The following is a 16,680-nucleotide window of genomic DNA, read 5'->3' as shown; positions in this document are numbered from 1 at the left end:
TTCCCACAGTCTTGAACTCACTGTGTCACCTTGAGCTTGGCCTGGAACACCTCAGAATTGTTTCCTTTTTTCCCAATGTTAACTCCATACTTCTCACCCTTTGGCCCCATCCTGCAGGTGCAGATCTCCAAGTACTTCACAAAGGAGATAAAAATCATTAGTCCTGTTTTCCAGATACCTTCAGATATTCTGGCAAACCAAGGAGAGGAGCCCTTGTAGAGAGGGCTCTATCAGGAGCTTCCTCATCTCATGTAGAAATCACATGTGTAGCTCAAAGAAGAGGTTGGGTAGCTTATAACTTTTTTTGGTTTAAGCCTGCTAGAATGGTTAGGATTAAATGGAACTGTGCATGTTTGGAGTGGAATTAGAAAAATACCCCATTTTTGGTGGAGACTAGCTGAGTGTTACAGTGGAATGGTGAATTTCTTGAGTGTAGCTTTGACCATAGCCACAGCTATTTGTGTTTTTTTGGATAAAGCTTAATTGAGCAGGTTGTGGTGCCCTACACTGCATCTTTTCAGGGTGACTTCCTAAAGGGGAGAGCTTCCAGACAGGCAGGGCCAGAGCTGTTCCCAGTGAGACTGGCTGGGAAGAGCCACTGTGGTGGAATGGTTTTCCTGAATTCCACCTCGTGGGCTCCCTGTGCTGGCTGCAGCATCCAGCTGAGCTGGGCAGGCAGCTCCATGGGGAATGTGTGCCAGAATCCCATCTGGGAGTCACAGAGATGGCCAGCTTTGGGCTCACAGCCATCCCAGCCATCACCTTCTCCCTCCCTCCCTCTTGCTGGAGCTGGCACCCAGTTCCCACACTCCTGACCTCTCCCTGCTGGGACTGTGGGTGCTGCACCCCCCCACCCACCCCCAGAACACCAGACACCCCCCAGGAAAGCCCTGCCAATGCTGTCCATCCTGAATTGCTCTCATCCACTCTTAATTCAGCTCCTGGATGAATTAAGGCTGCACCTTCTCTGGCATCTCCTCCAGAGTATCCCATTAAAGGCATGACTGCCTTCACTCATCAGGATTCCTGAACCAAATTCAATCCTGGAAGTTTTCATGGCGAGAAGCAGCAGATTCTTTGGTGTTGGGTGGCTGGCAAACAGGCTCTGCTTTTCCCAGTGGCAATCCTTAGCAGAGAAATTATTAGGGAGATCTTAACCATATAATGTTTTGGCAGGGTGCTGGGTGGCACTCAGTGCTGCTGCTACGGTATGCTTAAAAAAAAAAATTAAAAAAGGACAATAAAATAGGCTTTTTTTTTTGTTGGAAAAGAAGATTTCATGTTATCTGTGTTTGCAGGCTTTCTGGCTCACATGCTGGAGGAATCCTTGCTGCGGGGGTGTTTTCATTTTCTCGTCTAACATGGCAGTGGTCCATCACAGCAGAGGTTTTCAGCTTAAACAATCTGTTTGTGGGGCTGCTGATGGCTCTCACTGCTCGTTTTGAGGAGGCATCCACTGCAAAAGAGAGATCAAAGGTAAAACATCTCAAGCAAAGTGAATAGTTATCTATTTTTTTCATAATTGCATATCACCTATTTGTTTAATTTCCTCTTCATTGACTGCTGATTTGGTTTTGTTTAAATAGATTCTGGGTCTTGCTGCAGCACCTGTGCAAGGTGAGGTCCATCCCTGACTCACCTGGATGTTCAAAAGTAACAAACATTGAAAAAACCCTGCCCACTTTGCTTAAGGATTGAGTTGGGACCTGTTGGATGGGTTTGGGATTGATTTATTTCATACCCACAGGGTGGAAGGATGAAAACCAAAATCATTTCAATCTATACATTTTAGTTCATCCTGCATCAAAGACACAAACTAGGCTGTGGGTGTTCAAGGTCTTGTTTTAAGAGCTGGCAATTTTCCTTGGGGTAAATGGATATATTTTACAGAAAACTTCATCTAATCAGAAACCAGGTTTCAACTCAAAAAAGGGAACGAGAAAATTTTCAATCAGTTTTTCTTTTGAAATTAAATGTGCCCCTAAAATAATGGCATTGTTAAACACAGAGACTTTAAATTTCATGCTATATTTTCTACTTTATAAACAGACTAGGCAGCCAAATGATATTTTTGCTCAGCAGTCTCGTTCTTTCTACTTTTGTTTGCCCAAACATCTGATCTCTTTTTCTCCGACAGACTTGCCTGCTGTGACTCCTGTAAATTGTGTGAATAAAGGGATTTTTGTCAGGCTAGGCTAGAATTTCAGGAGTCTGCAGTGGTAGTTTACTCAGCTTCGTGAATTCTCAAATAACATGTTTTATCAATGGCTACAGAGACCTTCTTTCAGTACTGGATTTTTTTTTAAATTATTATTATTTTCTAATGAGCAATGTCCCAAGATCCCCAGAACCTGAACTCCACAGACATGGAGCTGGGCATTTTCCAACCTTCTCCCATGTTTTACATGCCCAGTTTCCAATGGGATTTTCAAAATTAGATTTTCAGAAGCAGTTAAGGAGCTTGTTCCAATGTTTTTTTGAGTGTCTGGCTTCCCACGCCTGGAAGAAACCAGGCTGCCAACAGCAAGCTTGCAGTGCTTTCCATAAATCAGATGGTCATAGAAACATCATATTGGAGTTCATCAATGTACTTAAAAAATTACTGAGGTGGTCTGAGCCCTGCCAGGCAGCTCTCATAAAGGTTTTTTTTGAGCTTACAGCAAGGTGTTTCCATGGCAAGGCAGTGTCCAGCATGGAATCCTGAGCAGTTAATTAAAAATTACAATGTGATCCCATTGCTACACCAAGGCAAGTATTTGCATCTCACACACCACCCTCACCAATGGCTGAAAGAAGCATGGGAGGAGGTTTAGGTTGGATATCAGGAAAAGGTTTTTCCCCCAGAGGATGACTGGGCACTGGAACAAGCTTGAGCTTTTAGATAATGAGTAGTCTCACCTTCAATTCCCTTGGCTTAGGAAGTTTGTGCAGCCTTGACTTTAGCCCTCTGTGCCTAATGAAGAGGAAAAAGTCATTCCTGTTACCAAAAAAAAGAGAAATATTTCTGTAGGTAATGGCTTTATTTTAGGACATTTCTGAAAGATCATTCAGAGTGAACTGCTGGGCAGCCTCCCCTGTGCAGCTGGGTTCAGGAACTGGACTCATCACACTTTTATGATGTGATGCTGCTGCACAGGATCTCTGTGTGCATGGAGGCATGGCTGTTCAGCTGGACACTTCTTAAAGAATGTTTTCTGTTAAACACTTGAAATCTCCCTGTAACTAATAAAAAACTGAGTTCTGTGTTACAACTGACCAGTGCTCACTGGTGTATTTGCCTTTCTCCTGTAAGGACGTTGTGCTGAATCTTTTTGATCTCTGGATCTTTTTGCAAACTTGTAAATAGTAACTGTGAATTTTTTATTGTTATTTTTTCCCTCTCAGATCTCTAAATTGGGTGCCTTTTGCTGTGGGCTCAGTCTGTGCAATCAGCACACCATAGTGCTTTATGTTGTTTGTGTTGTGCCCTGGGTTCTCTCACGGCTTTTCAGGAAGAGGGTACGTATTTACTGACCCACACCTGTGTTTTTCTAAGGCTGGGATTAATTCTTCTCCCCCAGAACTTGTGCCACTTCTAAGCTGATGTATCACCCATTGAAGTTACAGTCTGACACCACAGCCACTGATCTCAAGGGGGTGTGATTTAAAGAGGGTCTGCAAGAAGGCTTTTGACAAGGGCATGGAATGATAGGATGAGGGGTCTGGCTGTGAACTGCCAGAGGGCAGGGTTAGATTTAGATATTAGGAAGAAATTCCTCCCTGTGAGGGTGCAGAAGCCCTGGCACAGGATGCCCAGAGAAGCTGTGGCTGCCCCTGGATCCCTGGAGGTGTCCAAGGCCAAGTTGGATGGGGCTGGAAAAACCTGGGATAGTGGAAGTCCCTGTCCATGGCAGGGGGTTGGAATTAGGTGATCTCTAAGTTCCCTTCCAGCCCAAACCATTCTGGGATTCTGTGATCACAGTTGAGGGCCTTTGCTCATGCTGGTGATCTGTGACCCCTTTGTGTCCCCTGGCACAGGAGTGCTCTGCCCCAGCTGTTTGTAAATACCCTGTGAGCTAAAATAATACTTGGAGCTAAAAACTCAGCCCTTGCCATGCCATCAGCTCACCTGGAGATGAGTTTCTGTGTGTTGGCTCCCTGGTGGTAACCAGCAAAAGCCACATCCACCCTGTGTGGTTCTCAGTAGTGGCACAGGGCATAGCTAAACCTTGGTGAAGCACATGAGCTGCAAGACATGTGGTGTAGCTCAGACAGGCTTGACCCAAAATCTCTTCAGCATCCCTGGCAGCCCCCTTTTCTGGCCATATATTTCCATTAACGCAATCAAGAATCACTTCTGCAATGTATTTATGTTCTTTAAACAGTTTTTTTATTTGGTTGTTTTTTTGGTTTTTTTTCTGAGCAGGAGGTCCAGAGAGTCCTCTGTGATTTCCAGCAAGGGCAGTGCTGTGCCAATATAATAATCCTGGGAAATACTTTGTGCAGCCCAATAGTGCCTGCTGCAGGAAACCACTGAATTAAGATGGCTAATGGATGGAAAACTGCCTTTTAAAAAGACAAACGAGCCACCTTTCTTCTGAAGGAGCTCTGACCACCACCATTATCAAGCTCCTTTTTCTGCTCCATAGATCATCACTCCCAGTAACCCCAAATGCTGAGGAAGAGCTTTGATTGACAGGGCAGTGGCTAACGACAAAGCAAGCGTGCAATATTCTAGGGTGGGATTTTCCAAAGCACTTAAAGGAGTTAGGCACAGAGGGCCCTTTGAAAGTCTTGTCTCCCTGACCCCTTAGGCGGTCTCGAAAATCCCACCCCAAAAGTTGGCCTATCCAATTTAGCCAGCATAATCACGATCAAGTAAATGGCAAAACTGACTCCTGATGGTGGTGATGATGTGTGCAGTTGTACTAGAGCAGCATTTATGTGGGGTTGTTTTTTTGGGGTTTTTTTTTTTTTTTTTGCCAGATGGAAAACCAGCCAACTCTTAATCGCTGCAAAGTGGGTTATCTCAGCCTTGCAGTGCTTCAGCCATCTATGCATGTCATGCCATGATTTAAATGTGAAAGATGCAATGAGTATGATACTCATGAGTCCTAGCTAATATTATTTGCTTCACTTAAATTTCACCCTGCCATGCAAAGGAGATCAGTTTGATGCAGTTTCCTGGTAATCCACAAAATCGTAAGGTTTAACATAGCATTTTGTAGGGACTTACTATAAATTGAGAGATCAGCTCTGTGTAAATATATTTGATGTTTTTTCTTTATCTGTTCTTGAAGTTCCAGCGTGATTAAACTAAAATAAACATTGTTATGCAATATGACATATTTTGGTGCAGGAATTGTCCCTAGGCCATTTGCTGAAGTTGGGTTTATGCTTCTTGGCTGGTTTGCTGCCTTATCTCTATCTGCCGGTTTCGTCCTACCTCAGTCGAGCCCGCTGGACATGGGGAGACCAGACGACTTTTCAAGGGTTTTTGACCCACTTTCTGAGGGAAGAATATGGGACATTCAATCTGGTAAACAAGGGTCGTTTCCTAAATTACTTCCTTTTCACTTACGCAACAGCAGAAATGTTCTGTCTGTGACGATTAAGGGCTTGCGGGGAAGGAAATTGAAAATGTTTCATTTTTTATGTATTCATTTCTGATTTTGAACTCCTGACCTGTCAGGTTTTCTGGGAATGGGTCACATGGCTGGGAAAGCAAAGAGATAATTCTCATTGCTTTATGGGGTGAGCTGTATTATTTCCTGGAGCTATATGGGTGTCTTATGTGTGTAGGAACCAAAATAGCAAACTGTGCCAGAGGGAGTAGGGGACATCAATTTTGTGGTGTTTTTAAGATGAATATTGTCTTATTTTTTTGTTTTTCACCAGACATTTAAAGAGGTCACAAGTAGTTTTCATTTACAAAAGCTATTCCTCTTTAATTTACTAATGTTGAATTTGAGTGGTTGGTTTGAGGGTTCTGAATTATTCCTCTTAACTTATTAATGTTGAATTTAAGTGAATGGTTGGTTTGAGGGTTCTCAGGAACCTCTGATCTGAGTTGTTGAGGTCTCTGCTCTTGCCAAGAGAGGGAAGAATCTCTGGTTGCTTTCAGAGTGTAGGGTTTGCATCTGCCTCCTCCAGCCCTGACTTGGATGTTGAGCTCTGGCCACCCAAGGAAATCACCAACCCATCACCCCAGAGTCTGTCCTGCTTCACAGATTTCAGGGCAGAGGGCTGGGAAATCACACCACTGGGAGGAAAACAAGAAAAAGGTGTGGTCTACATGTTCTGTCACTCCTTGGGGTTCTGGAGCCCCACATCCTCAGAAATCACTCCTCACATGCGGCCAGCGTGACCCAGCGTCACTGTCACTGTGCCATTCCACCCTTCTCAGAGAGCTGTGTGTCTGTAGGATGTGTGTCAAAAGACATGATAATTCCTGCTGCTACCACTAAATCTGTCCAAAAACTCCTACAGAGATCAGGTCCACCCCCTGAAGGAGTTGTGAGACTTCCCCTGTTGTCCTGTTCCCAGCTGTCTCCTGAGAATCAGCCTCCACTGGGCAGAGCAATACCAAGGCATGCAAATCCCTTAACTCCTCTCTCCATCAAATGTGATGAATTCAAGTTGATGTTCAGGAGGCTTAGGGATGGACTGCGTGTAATCCTACACCACAAATCACATTTAGGATGAACTTGTCTGAAGCAGGAGCAATAAATACAGCAAAATCCAAGCGTTTGGTCCCCGTGCCAGTTGGGATAATGCCAGAGCACTGCTGGATGGACAGACAGCTTTTACATCCCACAGGTCTTTTTTTAAGGGCAGACAGGGTTGAAAAAAAAAGCCCAGAAAATATTTTGGAGAGGGTTCCACCTGTAAGCCATGGATCAGAAATGTCATCTCTGTGATGGACGTGTCGAGAGCCATCAGCTGCCAGCAAGGTGGGGCTTCAGGAGCTGTGAGCTGGTTCTCCATCCTCTAAATGCAATTAGCTATTCTATTTTTATTGAGATTAAATATTCCTTCCAGACTTCCTGAACCCATTTACCTTATCTTTTATCTGGTAGCCACCACTTTTCCAGCAAGCAGCAGTGAAGGCAATTCCTCACCTCCACACAGCATGTCTTTTTCCCAGACACGTGCCATGGATTGCAGGTCTCTGCAATAAAAATTCTCATTATCTCATGAAGATTTTTCACAGCTCTGCCTCTGTCAGGGCAGAGGAGACTGGGGCAAGTCTGGTAAGCAAGGAAGAATTGAGCTTCTCTCAGGCTGTGGGGAGCTATCCCAGAAAATAACTGCACCATGAAAACACAGAACATGGCCTCTCAAGGAGGGGTTTAGATTGGAAATTGGGAAAAAATTCACTGGAAGAATGGTCAGGAATTGGGATAGTCTGCCCAGGGCAGTAGTGGAATCACCATCCCTGGAGGGACTTAAAGGATGTGGCACTTGGGGACATGGATTAGTGGTGGTCTGGGGGAATGGTTGGACTCAATGATCTCAGAGGTCTTTTCCAACCCAAACAATTCCATGATGCAGCAGAGGTCATGGTTAAACCATATGACCTGCTCTAGTCACAGGATAATGTGTTGTTAGCATCTTGAAATAATGCTTGTCCAGGAGTTAAATCCTTCAGTGGAATCACATAAAACAGGAATGAGGGAGAATATCTTGCAGTGAAGGTTTGAGTAGGGCTTGCTGCCCTTCTTACAAACTGAAAATGAGAAGACTTTCCTTGCCCCAGTGATACCCAATCAGTGTGTGGATTCCTCATGGGTTTCCTTTTTTTTTATTTTAGGCCAAATCTGAGACAGGATCCAGTATGAGAGAAATGCTGCTGTGAGTAACACCTTGGCTGTGCCTTTCAGTGGAGAGTAACCTGTTGCTGCTGCTGTCCTTTGGGCCAGAGTAGCACCTGTCCTTCCTTTCCTCATCCTGTCCAGAGCTGGGACAGCATTCCTGTCCTCTGTCTTCCCCACTGAAGGAAAAATGCTGGATACCCCTCCCCAGTGATTTTCCCTTCAAAATCCTACCATATAACCCACTCTTGTCCCCATTTCTGGTACACTTAATCCCAGCAGAACGGGAATATGTTCTGCTGTGCTTATTCCCTGTTTCTCCTGACACTTTAATTGAGTGCAAGGGGTGATTTGGGGGTGACACATCCATGTTTTTATTTCTCTAGTTTCCAGCTGGTGCAGATGAAGTCAGAGCTCTCCCTTCCTGTCCTTGCCCTGGCACTCGTGGCCTGTGTGAGCACAGCACTGCCGTAAGTTGAACAATATTTGCTTCAATATGCATTTTTTGCCCATTTTTCTTATTGCCTGCATGGGCAGCTCACTTTGCCTTCTGCTTGCTGCTGCAGAAATTGCAGCAATTTGCTGTGGTCATCTGTGATTAAGAGCAAAATATCCCTTACTCCTGGTTAACCCCGTGGCTTGGTAGATGGCAACCTTAAAACTCCTGAAGTCCTGATGGTTTTGTGCCTTGAAAATAGAAGTCTCATAAAGGGCACAGGTAAAGAAAGACTCAGCTCCTTGTGTTAAATGCATTTAAGTATGCAAGTTCAAGCACATACAATTTTTGCTTCATTTTTCATCGTGTCTCAGGAGTGATGCATTATTTTTTTGTAGGAAAAAGCAGCAGAAATCACCTGTGATCTGGCTGTTCACTGGAATGCTCTGCCTTTATTCCCTTTTCTTCGCTTGGAGAGCAAATTTGGATGTTACAAAGCCTCTGTTTCTAGGCGTGGTAAGCTGCACTCCCAGAGTTGCTCTGAGCATGTTAATTTTCGAGAGAAGAATTCAAAATCTTAAAACCACTTGACCAGGAGCAGGCAGTTGTCTTGAAGCTGCAGAAGGTGCCAAAATACAGCTCCAAGGACAGGGCTTGGAGCAACCTGGTCTAGTGGAAGGTGTGAGATGGGGAGTGGGATGGGGTGATCTTCATGGTCCCTTCCAACCCAGCCCCAGCTCTGATTCTCTCTCCTAGGTGGAGCGGTTCTGGCTGCAGAGCAATGCTGTGGTGGCTGTGCTGGCAGGGCTGGGGCTGGCCACACTGGCCAGCCTTGGGAGGAGCACTGTCCTGGAGGGCACCTGGCTGCTGCCATGCCTGGAGTGGTTTCCTGCTCTTGCCCTGGTTGCTTCTCAACTTTGGGCAAATTACAGGTGAGAAGTTCCCTTGGTGATTCCTCTTGCCTCACAGGCTGAGTTGGGTGCTCCTGGGGTCCTTGGCTGGGAGTGGGAAAGGCATTTTTCACACCCCACCTAAACTTGCATGGTCTCAGGCTGCAGGACTCTCTGGTTTGATTTCCCTCAGAGTCACCAACTCCAGGCTGTAAAGGGGGATGCCATGGAGGTTGAGTGAAAAAAACTGTAGATACGTAAACTTCTAAAAAGCACTTGTAAATCTGTGGTTCTTCTCCTAAGGAGGTTTACAGAATTCATGTGGCCTGAACTTCTCTTGCTTTCCTTCAGGCTACCTTGTACCCTGAAGTTTTTTTCTGATTTTTTTCCCCATTTTTGAAGAGTTGAATCTGTAGTTCGGGGTTTCCCTATCCCATAACTACATGCAGTTTCTTGGATAGGAATCAGTGTCCTGATAGGGATGCTGTGGTACAGGCTGACCAAGCAAGTGTAGACTTCATCCTCAGGAATCCTTTATTTGGCACACCTTTTCCAAAGGCTTGTCCATAGATGAGCCAGGCACAGCTCCTGTCCTCGAGTGTCGTCTGCATCTATACCTGGAGTATGTGCACATAACTGTATTGAAAAGGATCCAATCTCAGGTGATGAAAATCTAATTCTGCCTGATACTACAAAAACTTGGCTTTTTCAATCTTAATGGAAACATTAAAGGATGAGGAGGATTTCAGGTGCTCTACAGAACCATCATTGTACTGGTACTTCCAGCACCAATTAATAAGTTTTTAGATTTAGCCCAAGAGGAAATCAGAATTACGGTGAAGGTGTGCAGTGAGTGTGTATTTTGGCAAAAGTGTAGTGGGTGCTGCTTTCTAAGGGCCTGTGTATTAAATGCTTTGTTTCTGTATCTCATTTTCTCTGGAAATGGAGATATTAAGTTGTTGTAGCGATTAAGTTGTTGACATCCCTGGAAGTTCAAGGCCAGGTTGAATGGGGTTGGAGCAACCTGGGATAGTGGAAGGTGTCCCTGCCCATGGCAGAGGGGTGGAATGAGTTGTTCTTTAAAGTCCCTTCCAAACCAAACCAATCTGTGACTCTGTGACGTTTTCAGCCTGACCAGGCTGGATTTCCCCTGTGCGTGCCCATTGCATAAAACTGAAGTTCTGCAAATCCGTGCAAATACCTGGTTCTGAGATTCTGTTTTTCATCTGTTCTCTTCAGGACCTGTGATCAGAGCAACAACTACGTTGTTGATAAGTTTGCAAGGAATGTGCTGTCCTCCATGCCAGCAGGGGCAGTGATCCTGCTAAGAGGAGACTTGCCTGGGAATGCTCTTCGTTACCTTCATTATTGTGAGGGGATGAGGCCGGATATCACCTTAGTGGACCAGGAGGTATTTTCAGAAATTGGTTTTTAGAAAGGCAGATTTAAACATGGGCAGTAAAAGTTCAGTTGTTTGATCTCCTTGAGAGGGTCTCTCTGTTCAATAAAGCTCATGATGTGGAAATAATTTTATTTTTTTAAAGACTTGTTGGTAGCCCTGGGATGGAGTGTGGTGTACACATTCCTTTTTCACTGAGAAATGGGAAAAGGGGAAAAAAAAAGTTACAGGATGGGTCACCCACACTTCCACTGCCACATCATCCTCACAGCTGGCTTTGCAAGAAAGTCTGTGGCTTGTTGGCAAACCCCAAACCCAATTCCTGGTGTTTAACCAAACCAAATCCCTGCTGTGTGTCTTACCAGCAGTGGCTATTTTGTGTTGGAGTAAGGACCATGTGCCTCTGATCAGAAGGCACTGGTGACCCAGTCTGGTGCTGTGGTGTGACCATGGTGACCCAGTCTGATCATGGTGACCCAGTCTGACCATGGTAATCCAGTCTGGTGCTGTGGTGTGACCATGGTGACCCAGTCTGATCATGGTGACCCAGTCTGGTGCTGTGGTGTGACCATGGTGACCCAGTCTGACCATGGTGACCCAGTCTGACCAAGGTGACCCAGTCTGGTGCAGTGGTGTGACCATGGTGACTCAGTCTGACCATGGTGACCCAGTCTGACCATGGTGACCCAGTCTGACCATGGTGACCCAGTCTGGTGCAGTGGTATGACCATGGTGACTCAGTCTGACCATGGTGACCCAGTCTGACCAAGGTGACCCAGTCTGGTGCAGTGGTGTGACCATGGTGACTCAGTCTGACCATGGTGACCCAGTCTGACCATGGTGACCCAGTCTGGTGCTGTGGTGTGACCATGGTGACCCAGTCTGATCATGGTGACCCAGTCTGACCATGGTGACCCAGTCTGGTGCTGTGGTGTGACCATGGTGACCCAGTCTGATCATGGTGACCCAGTCTGGTGCTGTGGTGTGACCATAGTGACTCAGTCTGACCACGGTGACCCAGTCTGACCATGGTGACCCAGTCTGACCATGGTGACCCAGTCTGGTGCTGTGGTGTGACCATGGTGACCCAGTCTGACCATGGTGACCCAGTCTGGTGCTGTGGTATGACCATGGTGACCCAGTCTGATCATGGTGACCCAGTCTGGTACTGTGGTGTGACCATGGTGACCCAGTCTGATCATGGTGACCCAGTCTGGTGCTGTGGTGTGACCATAGTGACTCAGTCTGACCATGGTGACCCAGTCTGGTGCAGTGGTGTGACCGTGGTGACCCAGCCTGGTGCTGTGGTCTCATCACTGAGACGAGACATGGTTTGTGACTTCCCTGAGCAAATGGTCATTACTCCTGCACAATCCATTTCTGCTGGATGTAAATCTTCTGATTCCTGTTTTCATTGTGACAATATCTTTTGTTGTAGATGATGACTTACGAATGGTATTTACCCAAGCTGGCAAAGCATTTACCTGGCGTTCATTTTCCCGGGAACCGGTGGAATCCTGTGGAAGGAGCATTACCCGACGGGACACTCGCCTTTAATCTTCACCGTTTCCTCCAAGTAAATAAACAGTAAGCATTTCTTTCATATGTAACAGCTTTCCTAAAATCTCTGACCTTTTCTTTTTTTTCCTCTTGAAATTGTTTATGGAACAGCTTGGTACTGCATCCAAAAGACCAATTTTCTCCACTGACTTCCTCCCCGGTGGCGAGATTATTTTTGCAATTAAAGCAAAATATCTCTGCTGAAGTAACTCCATCCGGATATAATATTGCCTGTTGTTTTGAGGTTGGTTTGGTTTTTAGGAAGGAGGGAAAAAAAGGTGATCTGCAGAGTGTTTATTGATGATTTGTTGTTGTTGTTTTTGATACAATTCATCACAGAGAATAGGAACGTTCCTGTGTACTCAGAATGACGATGGTTGGAGAGCAAATTGCTGCTGCTTCTCCTTTGTGAACATTGTGGCCAACTGATTAGCATAGAATGAATGTATTCCAGGAATAATCATCATATAAAAATAGCTTAGTAAGAGTGGGGAAAGGATTAGATACTCACACGAATAAGAATAGCATCTGCATTTAGACTAGCTGGGGTGAGCCCTGCGAGGGTGGGGAGGCACAGGAGCACAGCCAGCTGCCAGTGGGGAGAAATGGGCTTCTCCTACAGCTTTTGGACTGTTTGGGAGGCTCAGGATAGGGGACAGGATGTTCCAGCTGTGCTGGCTGCTCAAGATGGGCAGTGCCAGATGGGGAATCAATGTGTTTTCCAGACTGCCCCAAAACGTGCCCGTGCTGATGGGAGATGTGCTGGATGGGTGTGTTTGCTGCACAGTGTGGTTTGGTTTGCTCAGGGACGTGGAGTGGCCCATGGTCTAAGAGGTGGCTTCACCAATGCTCTCTCTGTTGGCTTTTTTTGGCAGTAAAGAAGTGTTTGTCTGCATAGGTCTTCATGAAGGGGACTCCACCTGGAGAAGGAGCCACTCGCTCTGGCCCTGGGGTACGTGTGAGAAGTTGGTTCCTTCTGGAGCTGTGTTTGACCCAGGAGAGTGGATTCGTCTCACAAGGAATCTCTATAACTGGACTGAAGACTATGGCAGGTATGAGGCAGAGGAGCCTCTGCTCCTTCCTGCCCATGATTTTCTGCCAGCAGCATTGCCACACCTGCTGCAGTGTTACAGGAATTAAACAAGAGCCATAATCTCAATGTTCTGTTCTGGTGAGATAGCAAGGAGGAATTATTCTCTGTCAGGGTGGTGAGATGCTGGCACAGCCCAGAGAGCTGTGGCTGCCCCATCCCTGGCATTATTCCAGACCAGGTTGGATGGGGCTTGGAGCACCCTGGGATAGTGGAAGGTGTCCCTGCTCACGGCAGGGAGTTGGAATTAGATGGTCTTTAAGGTCCCTTCTAACCCAAACCATTCCGGGATCTGTGATTTTTAATAGTGTGAAAAATAGCAAGGACATCTCTAGTTAAGTATGAGGTCCAATTCATACCTTAAAACTTGATCAGTATCTAAAATTATTGAAACATCCAGAGGTTTAAATGTCATAGGCTGACCTGTGGTGGTAAAAAACATCTCTGGCTTTGAGATCTGGGATGCTGTGAAACACCTGATATACCAGAGGCTCCTTCTATGGAGAGAGAGGAATAAAGTTTTTTGGATGACAGAGAATCAGCTGAATTCCCTGCTGTCAGAGCCACAGGCTTCATTTCAGGTTTTCTTCTGCCTGGGAGGTCTGTAGCTGCCAGGGTTGGAAGGGTTGTGGTAAGTGAAACCCAACGACGTGGATCTGATGGCTGAATTTTGTTTCCATTCCCGTTTAGTTTCAGCCCCTCTTCCTGGGAAGCTGTTGCCAACGAGGAGATGTGGCAAGCCAGGTAATTTTCCTTTGCTCTCTTCCAACAGCCAGTGGGCACTGCCAGCTCAGTGGTGTGGAAACAGACACCAAAGCAGGCAGCTTGATGGGCCGTGGCCTTATTGGGTCTGCACGTGCCAAGCTTTAGAAAGAAAAGGCTGGAAGGATGAGATGAAGCGTGCAAGGCCACCAGCAAAGCCTTCAGGAAAGTGGTTGTTTTGTTCACCAAAAGGTTCTGCTCAAAGTCTCTCAAAGGTAGTTGGGATGTAGGGTGAGGAAATAGATTATGGAGAGAAATTTGTATCGCTGATGGCTTTGCTGTCCCACATGTGGACATGTTGAAGCTGTGTATAATAACCCTGTGATGTGAGCTGGTTGCATCAGGCAGTTTACCACATGGAAGTTTTTCTTGTTTTCCTAGGATGAAGACAGCTTTCTTCATCTTTGACCTCGCAGAAATGGCCAGTGTGACTGCAGAGATGAAATCACAACTTTACACATTTGCATACACTGTAAGTCCTGGGTTTGGGTTAGGAATGCTCCCTGCAGCAGCTTCCATCGTAATTTTTCCCCCCTTTTCTTTTAAAATTCTGGAATCCATGGAAATAGGGTGTTTCCATACAGGCCCTGTAATCTGCATTCCCCTTGTTTATCCAAACTGGGAGCACAGCCGATTCAAAGAGATTTGTTCAGGGATTTTATCCATTCCTGCTTGCCCCCTCGGTCACAGAGGATGCCAAAAGCAAACCAGTCAACACCCTGCTTTTGCTATAATTATGTTGTCTGTGCTGGGCTCCAAACCCATGCCAAGAGATTGCTTGTCCTGAAGTCCCCTCTATGCACTTGTCCCCTATGTCACTACACAGTCGTGTGTCTGAGCCAGCAAGTGTAAAATCCAACAGTCTTCTCGCTGCAAATTAATTCTGCTGCATTTCACACCAAAGAATAACACCCATAAGCTGGTGTAGGTATCTCTGGAAATGCTGGATGGCCTGACATGCCAACAGATGCACGAAGTGATCAATATGTGTCAGCAGAGAGGAGCAGTATTTCATACTCCAGCAGAGAATCAACAAATGGTTTCCTTAATTCTTGCCCATTTTGCTGTGATTTTTACTATTCTGCAAAGTTCCCAGGCACATGCCTGCTGTTGAGCTTATGAATATTCTCACTTGAGTCAACAGACTGCTTAAGTCCTGTGGAAGACATCCTGATCTCCTGAAATATTGAGTAAATGTCTTGCAGCCACGGCAGTTAAATCTCTTTTTTCCCCAGCTTGGTGCAACACCTCTCTGGGGGAAGCACATAATGTGCTGTGGGGTTATCACCATCATCTGTAATGTTTCTAAACAAACAGCTGCTGTTGGAAGGGAAACGTTTCAGCCCCCCTTGGATTTCTGATTCATGCTGCTGAATGGCAAACACAGAGCAAATTACAGAAATACTCCAGCTCTGGACTTGGACATCTAAATAGCATCTGTTTCTTTCCAGGCAGTTTTGAAGCACTGTTAAAAGCTGTTGCTCCGACTTTGTTCAATTAATTTGCTGACCCCACCTTCTTTCCTTTTTTTTTTTTTTTTCCTTTTTCTTTTTCTTTTCGTTCCTTTAACAGTCATACAAAGAAATTGTCAACTCCCATCCCCATCACCCTGTGAACTGGCACAAAAACTATGCCATAGCCTGTGAGAGGATGCTGCGCCTCCACCGGGGGGACGTGGATCCCGAAACGCTGCTCGCCGAAACTGTGAAACATTTCCTGCTCTACACCCAGAAGGCAGAGGATGATCCCCAGCACCAGGACATCCTGCAGGCTGTGCAGCACCTCAGGGAAGAGCTGCAGGAGCTGAGGAGAAGGAAAGCAGAGCTGAGGCGCAGAGCTGGGTAGCACCTGCTCCTGCTGAAATGTTCAAGTCGGGACTTAAAATCTGAATTAGTCCTTGGCAGCGTGAGAGTGGTTTTAAAAGGTGATAGAAATGGCAGCAGAGAGGAAATCAAGTGTGATCCCCTCTGCAGTGATGGTTGATTTCTGTTGCCAAATTAACTTTTTTGAAGGTCGGGGAGAAGCTCACCACTAAATAAAATAGCGGGTTTCAAAATGGAGAGTTTTCTTTTACAAGAAAACTATGAGTTTGTACTGTTAATCTTTTTTTTTTTTTTATGAATGCAGCATCCATTCCAGATGTAAAAATTTATTTAGCATTTTATTGTTTCCTCTGTTGCTGAGCCAAGAGGACTCCTAAAGCCATTTTTTATTAGCTGTACTGTGTCTGTGTGTCTTTGTGGTGGGTTTCCAGAAGGACAAGCTGTGGGATGGCACCCTCCAGGAGCATTCACTGATCATTCACTGTTTTGGATGTGCTCTGAGCCCTGGCTGTGCCTGTACCCAAGGGCACTGCAGAATCAGAATCACAGAATGGTTTGGGTTGGAAGTGACCTTAAAGCTTATCTCATTCAAACCCCCTGTCACGGGTGGGGACACCTTCCACTACCCCAGGTTGCTCCAAGCTCTGTCCATCCTGACCTACGACACTTCCAGGGATCCAGGGGCAGCCACAGCTTCTCTGGGCACCCTGTGCCAGTGTCCCACCACCCTCACAGGGAAGAAATTCCTTCAGTTCCTCCCAGTATCCCATCTAACCCTGCCCTCCTTCACTTTGAAGCCTTCCCCCCTTGTCCTGTCACTTCATGCTCATGTGAACAGTCCCTTCCCAGCTCTCTGTAACCCCTTTAGGTACTGGAAGGACAGGATGTCCTGCTGGAATGGAGTGGATTGGGACCAACCCATTTTTT

The 16,680-nt window shown here is 45.9% G+C and overlaps 1 protein-coding gene across 1 annotated transcript in view; it reads left to right on the top strand.

The window, feature by feature from the left end:
• TMEM260 (transmembrane protein 260) overlaps positions 1-16,281 on the top strand; it is a 60,209-nt gene extending 43,928 nt beyond the window's left edge. The window contains exons 8-20 of the mRNA XM_062495422.1: positions 1,299-1,476; positions 3,385-3,498; positions 5,339-5,518; positions 7,793-7,833; positions 8,180-8,263; positions 8,628-8,745; positions 8,986-9,161; positions 10,359-10,530; positions 11,957-12,105; positions 12,954-13,130; positions 13,859-13,912; positions 14,312-14,402; positions 15,503-16,281. Of these exons, the coding sequence (XP_062351406.1) occupies positions 1,299-1,476; positions 3,385-3,498; positions 5,339-5,518; positions 7,793-7,833; positions 8,180-8,263; positions 8,628-8,745; positions 8,986-9,161; positions 10,359-10,530; positions 11,957-12,105; positions 12,954-13,130; positions 13,859-13,912; positions 14,312-14,402; positions 15,503-15,775 (1,807 nt within the window). The 3' untranslated portion in view covers positions 15,776-16,281. The remainder of the gene's footprint in view (positions 1-1,298; positions 1,477-3,384; positions 3,499-5,338; positions 5,519-7,792; positions 7,834-8,179; positions 8,264-8,627; positions 8,746-8,985; positions 9,162-10,358; positions 10,531-11,956; positions 12,106-12,953; positions 13,131-13,858; positions 13,913-14,311; positions 14,403-15,502) is intronic.
• Positions 16,282-16,680: the final 399 nt, after the last annotated feature.

The sequence above is a fragment of the Cinclus cinclus genome, chromosome 6, assembly GCF_963662255.1.
Source record: "Cinclus cinclus chromosome 6, bCinCin1.1, whole genome shotgun sequence".
NCBI classification, from domain to species: Eukaryota; Metazoa; Chordata; class Aves; order Passeriformes; family Cinclidae; genus Cinclus; species Cinclus cinclus.
The sequence above is the reverse complement of the archived record's forward strand: the minus strand, read 5'-3'. Positions and strand labels throughout refer to the sequence as shown.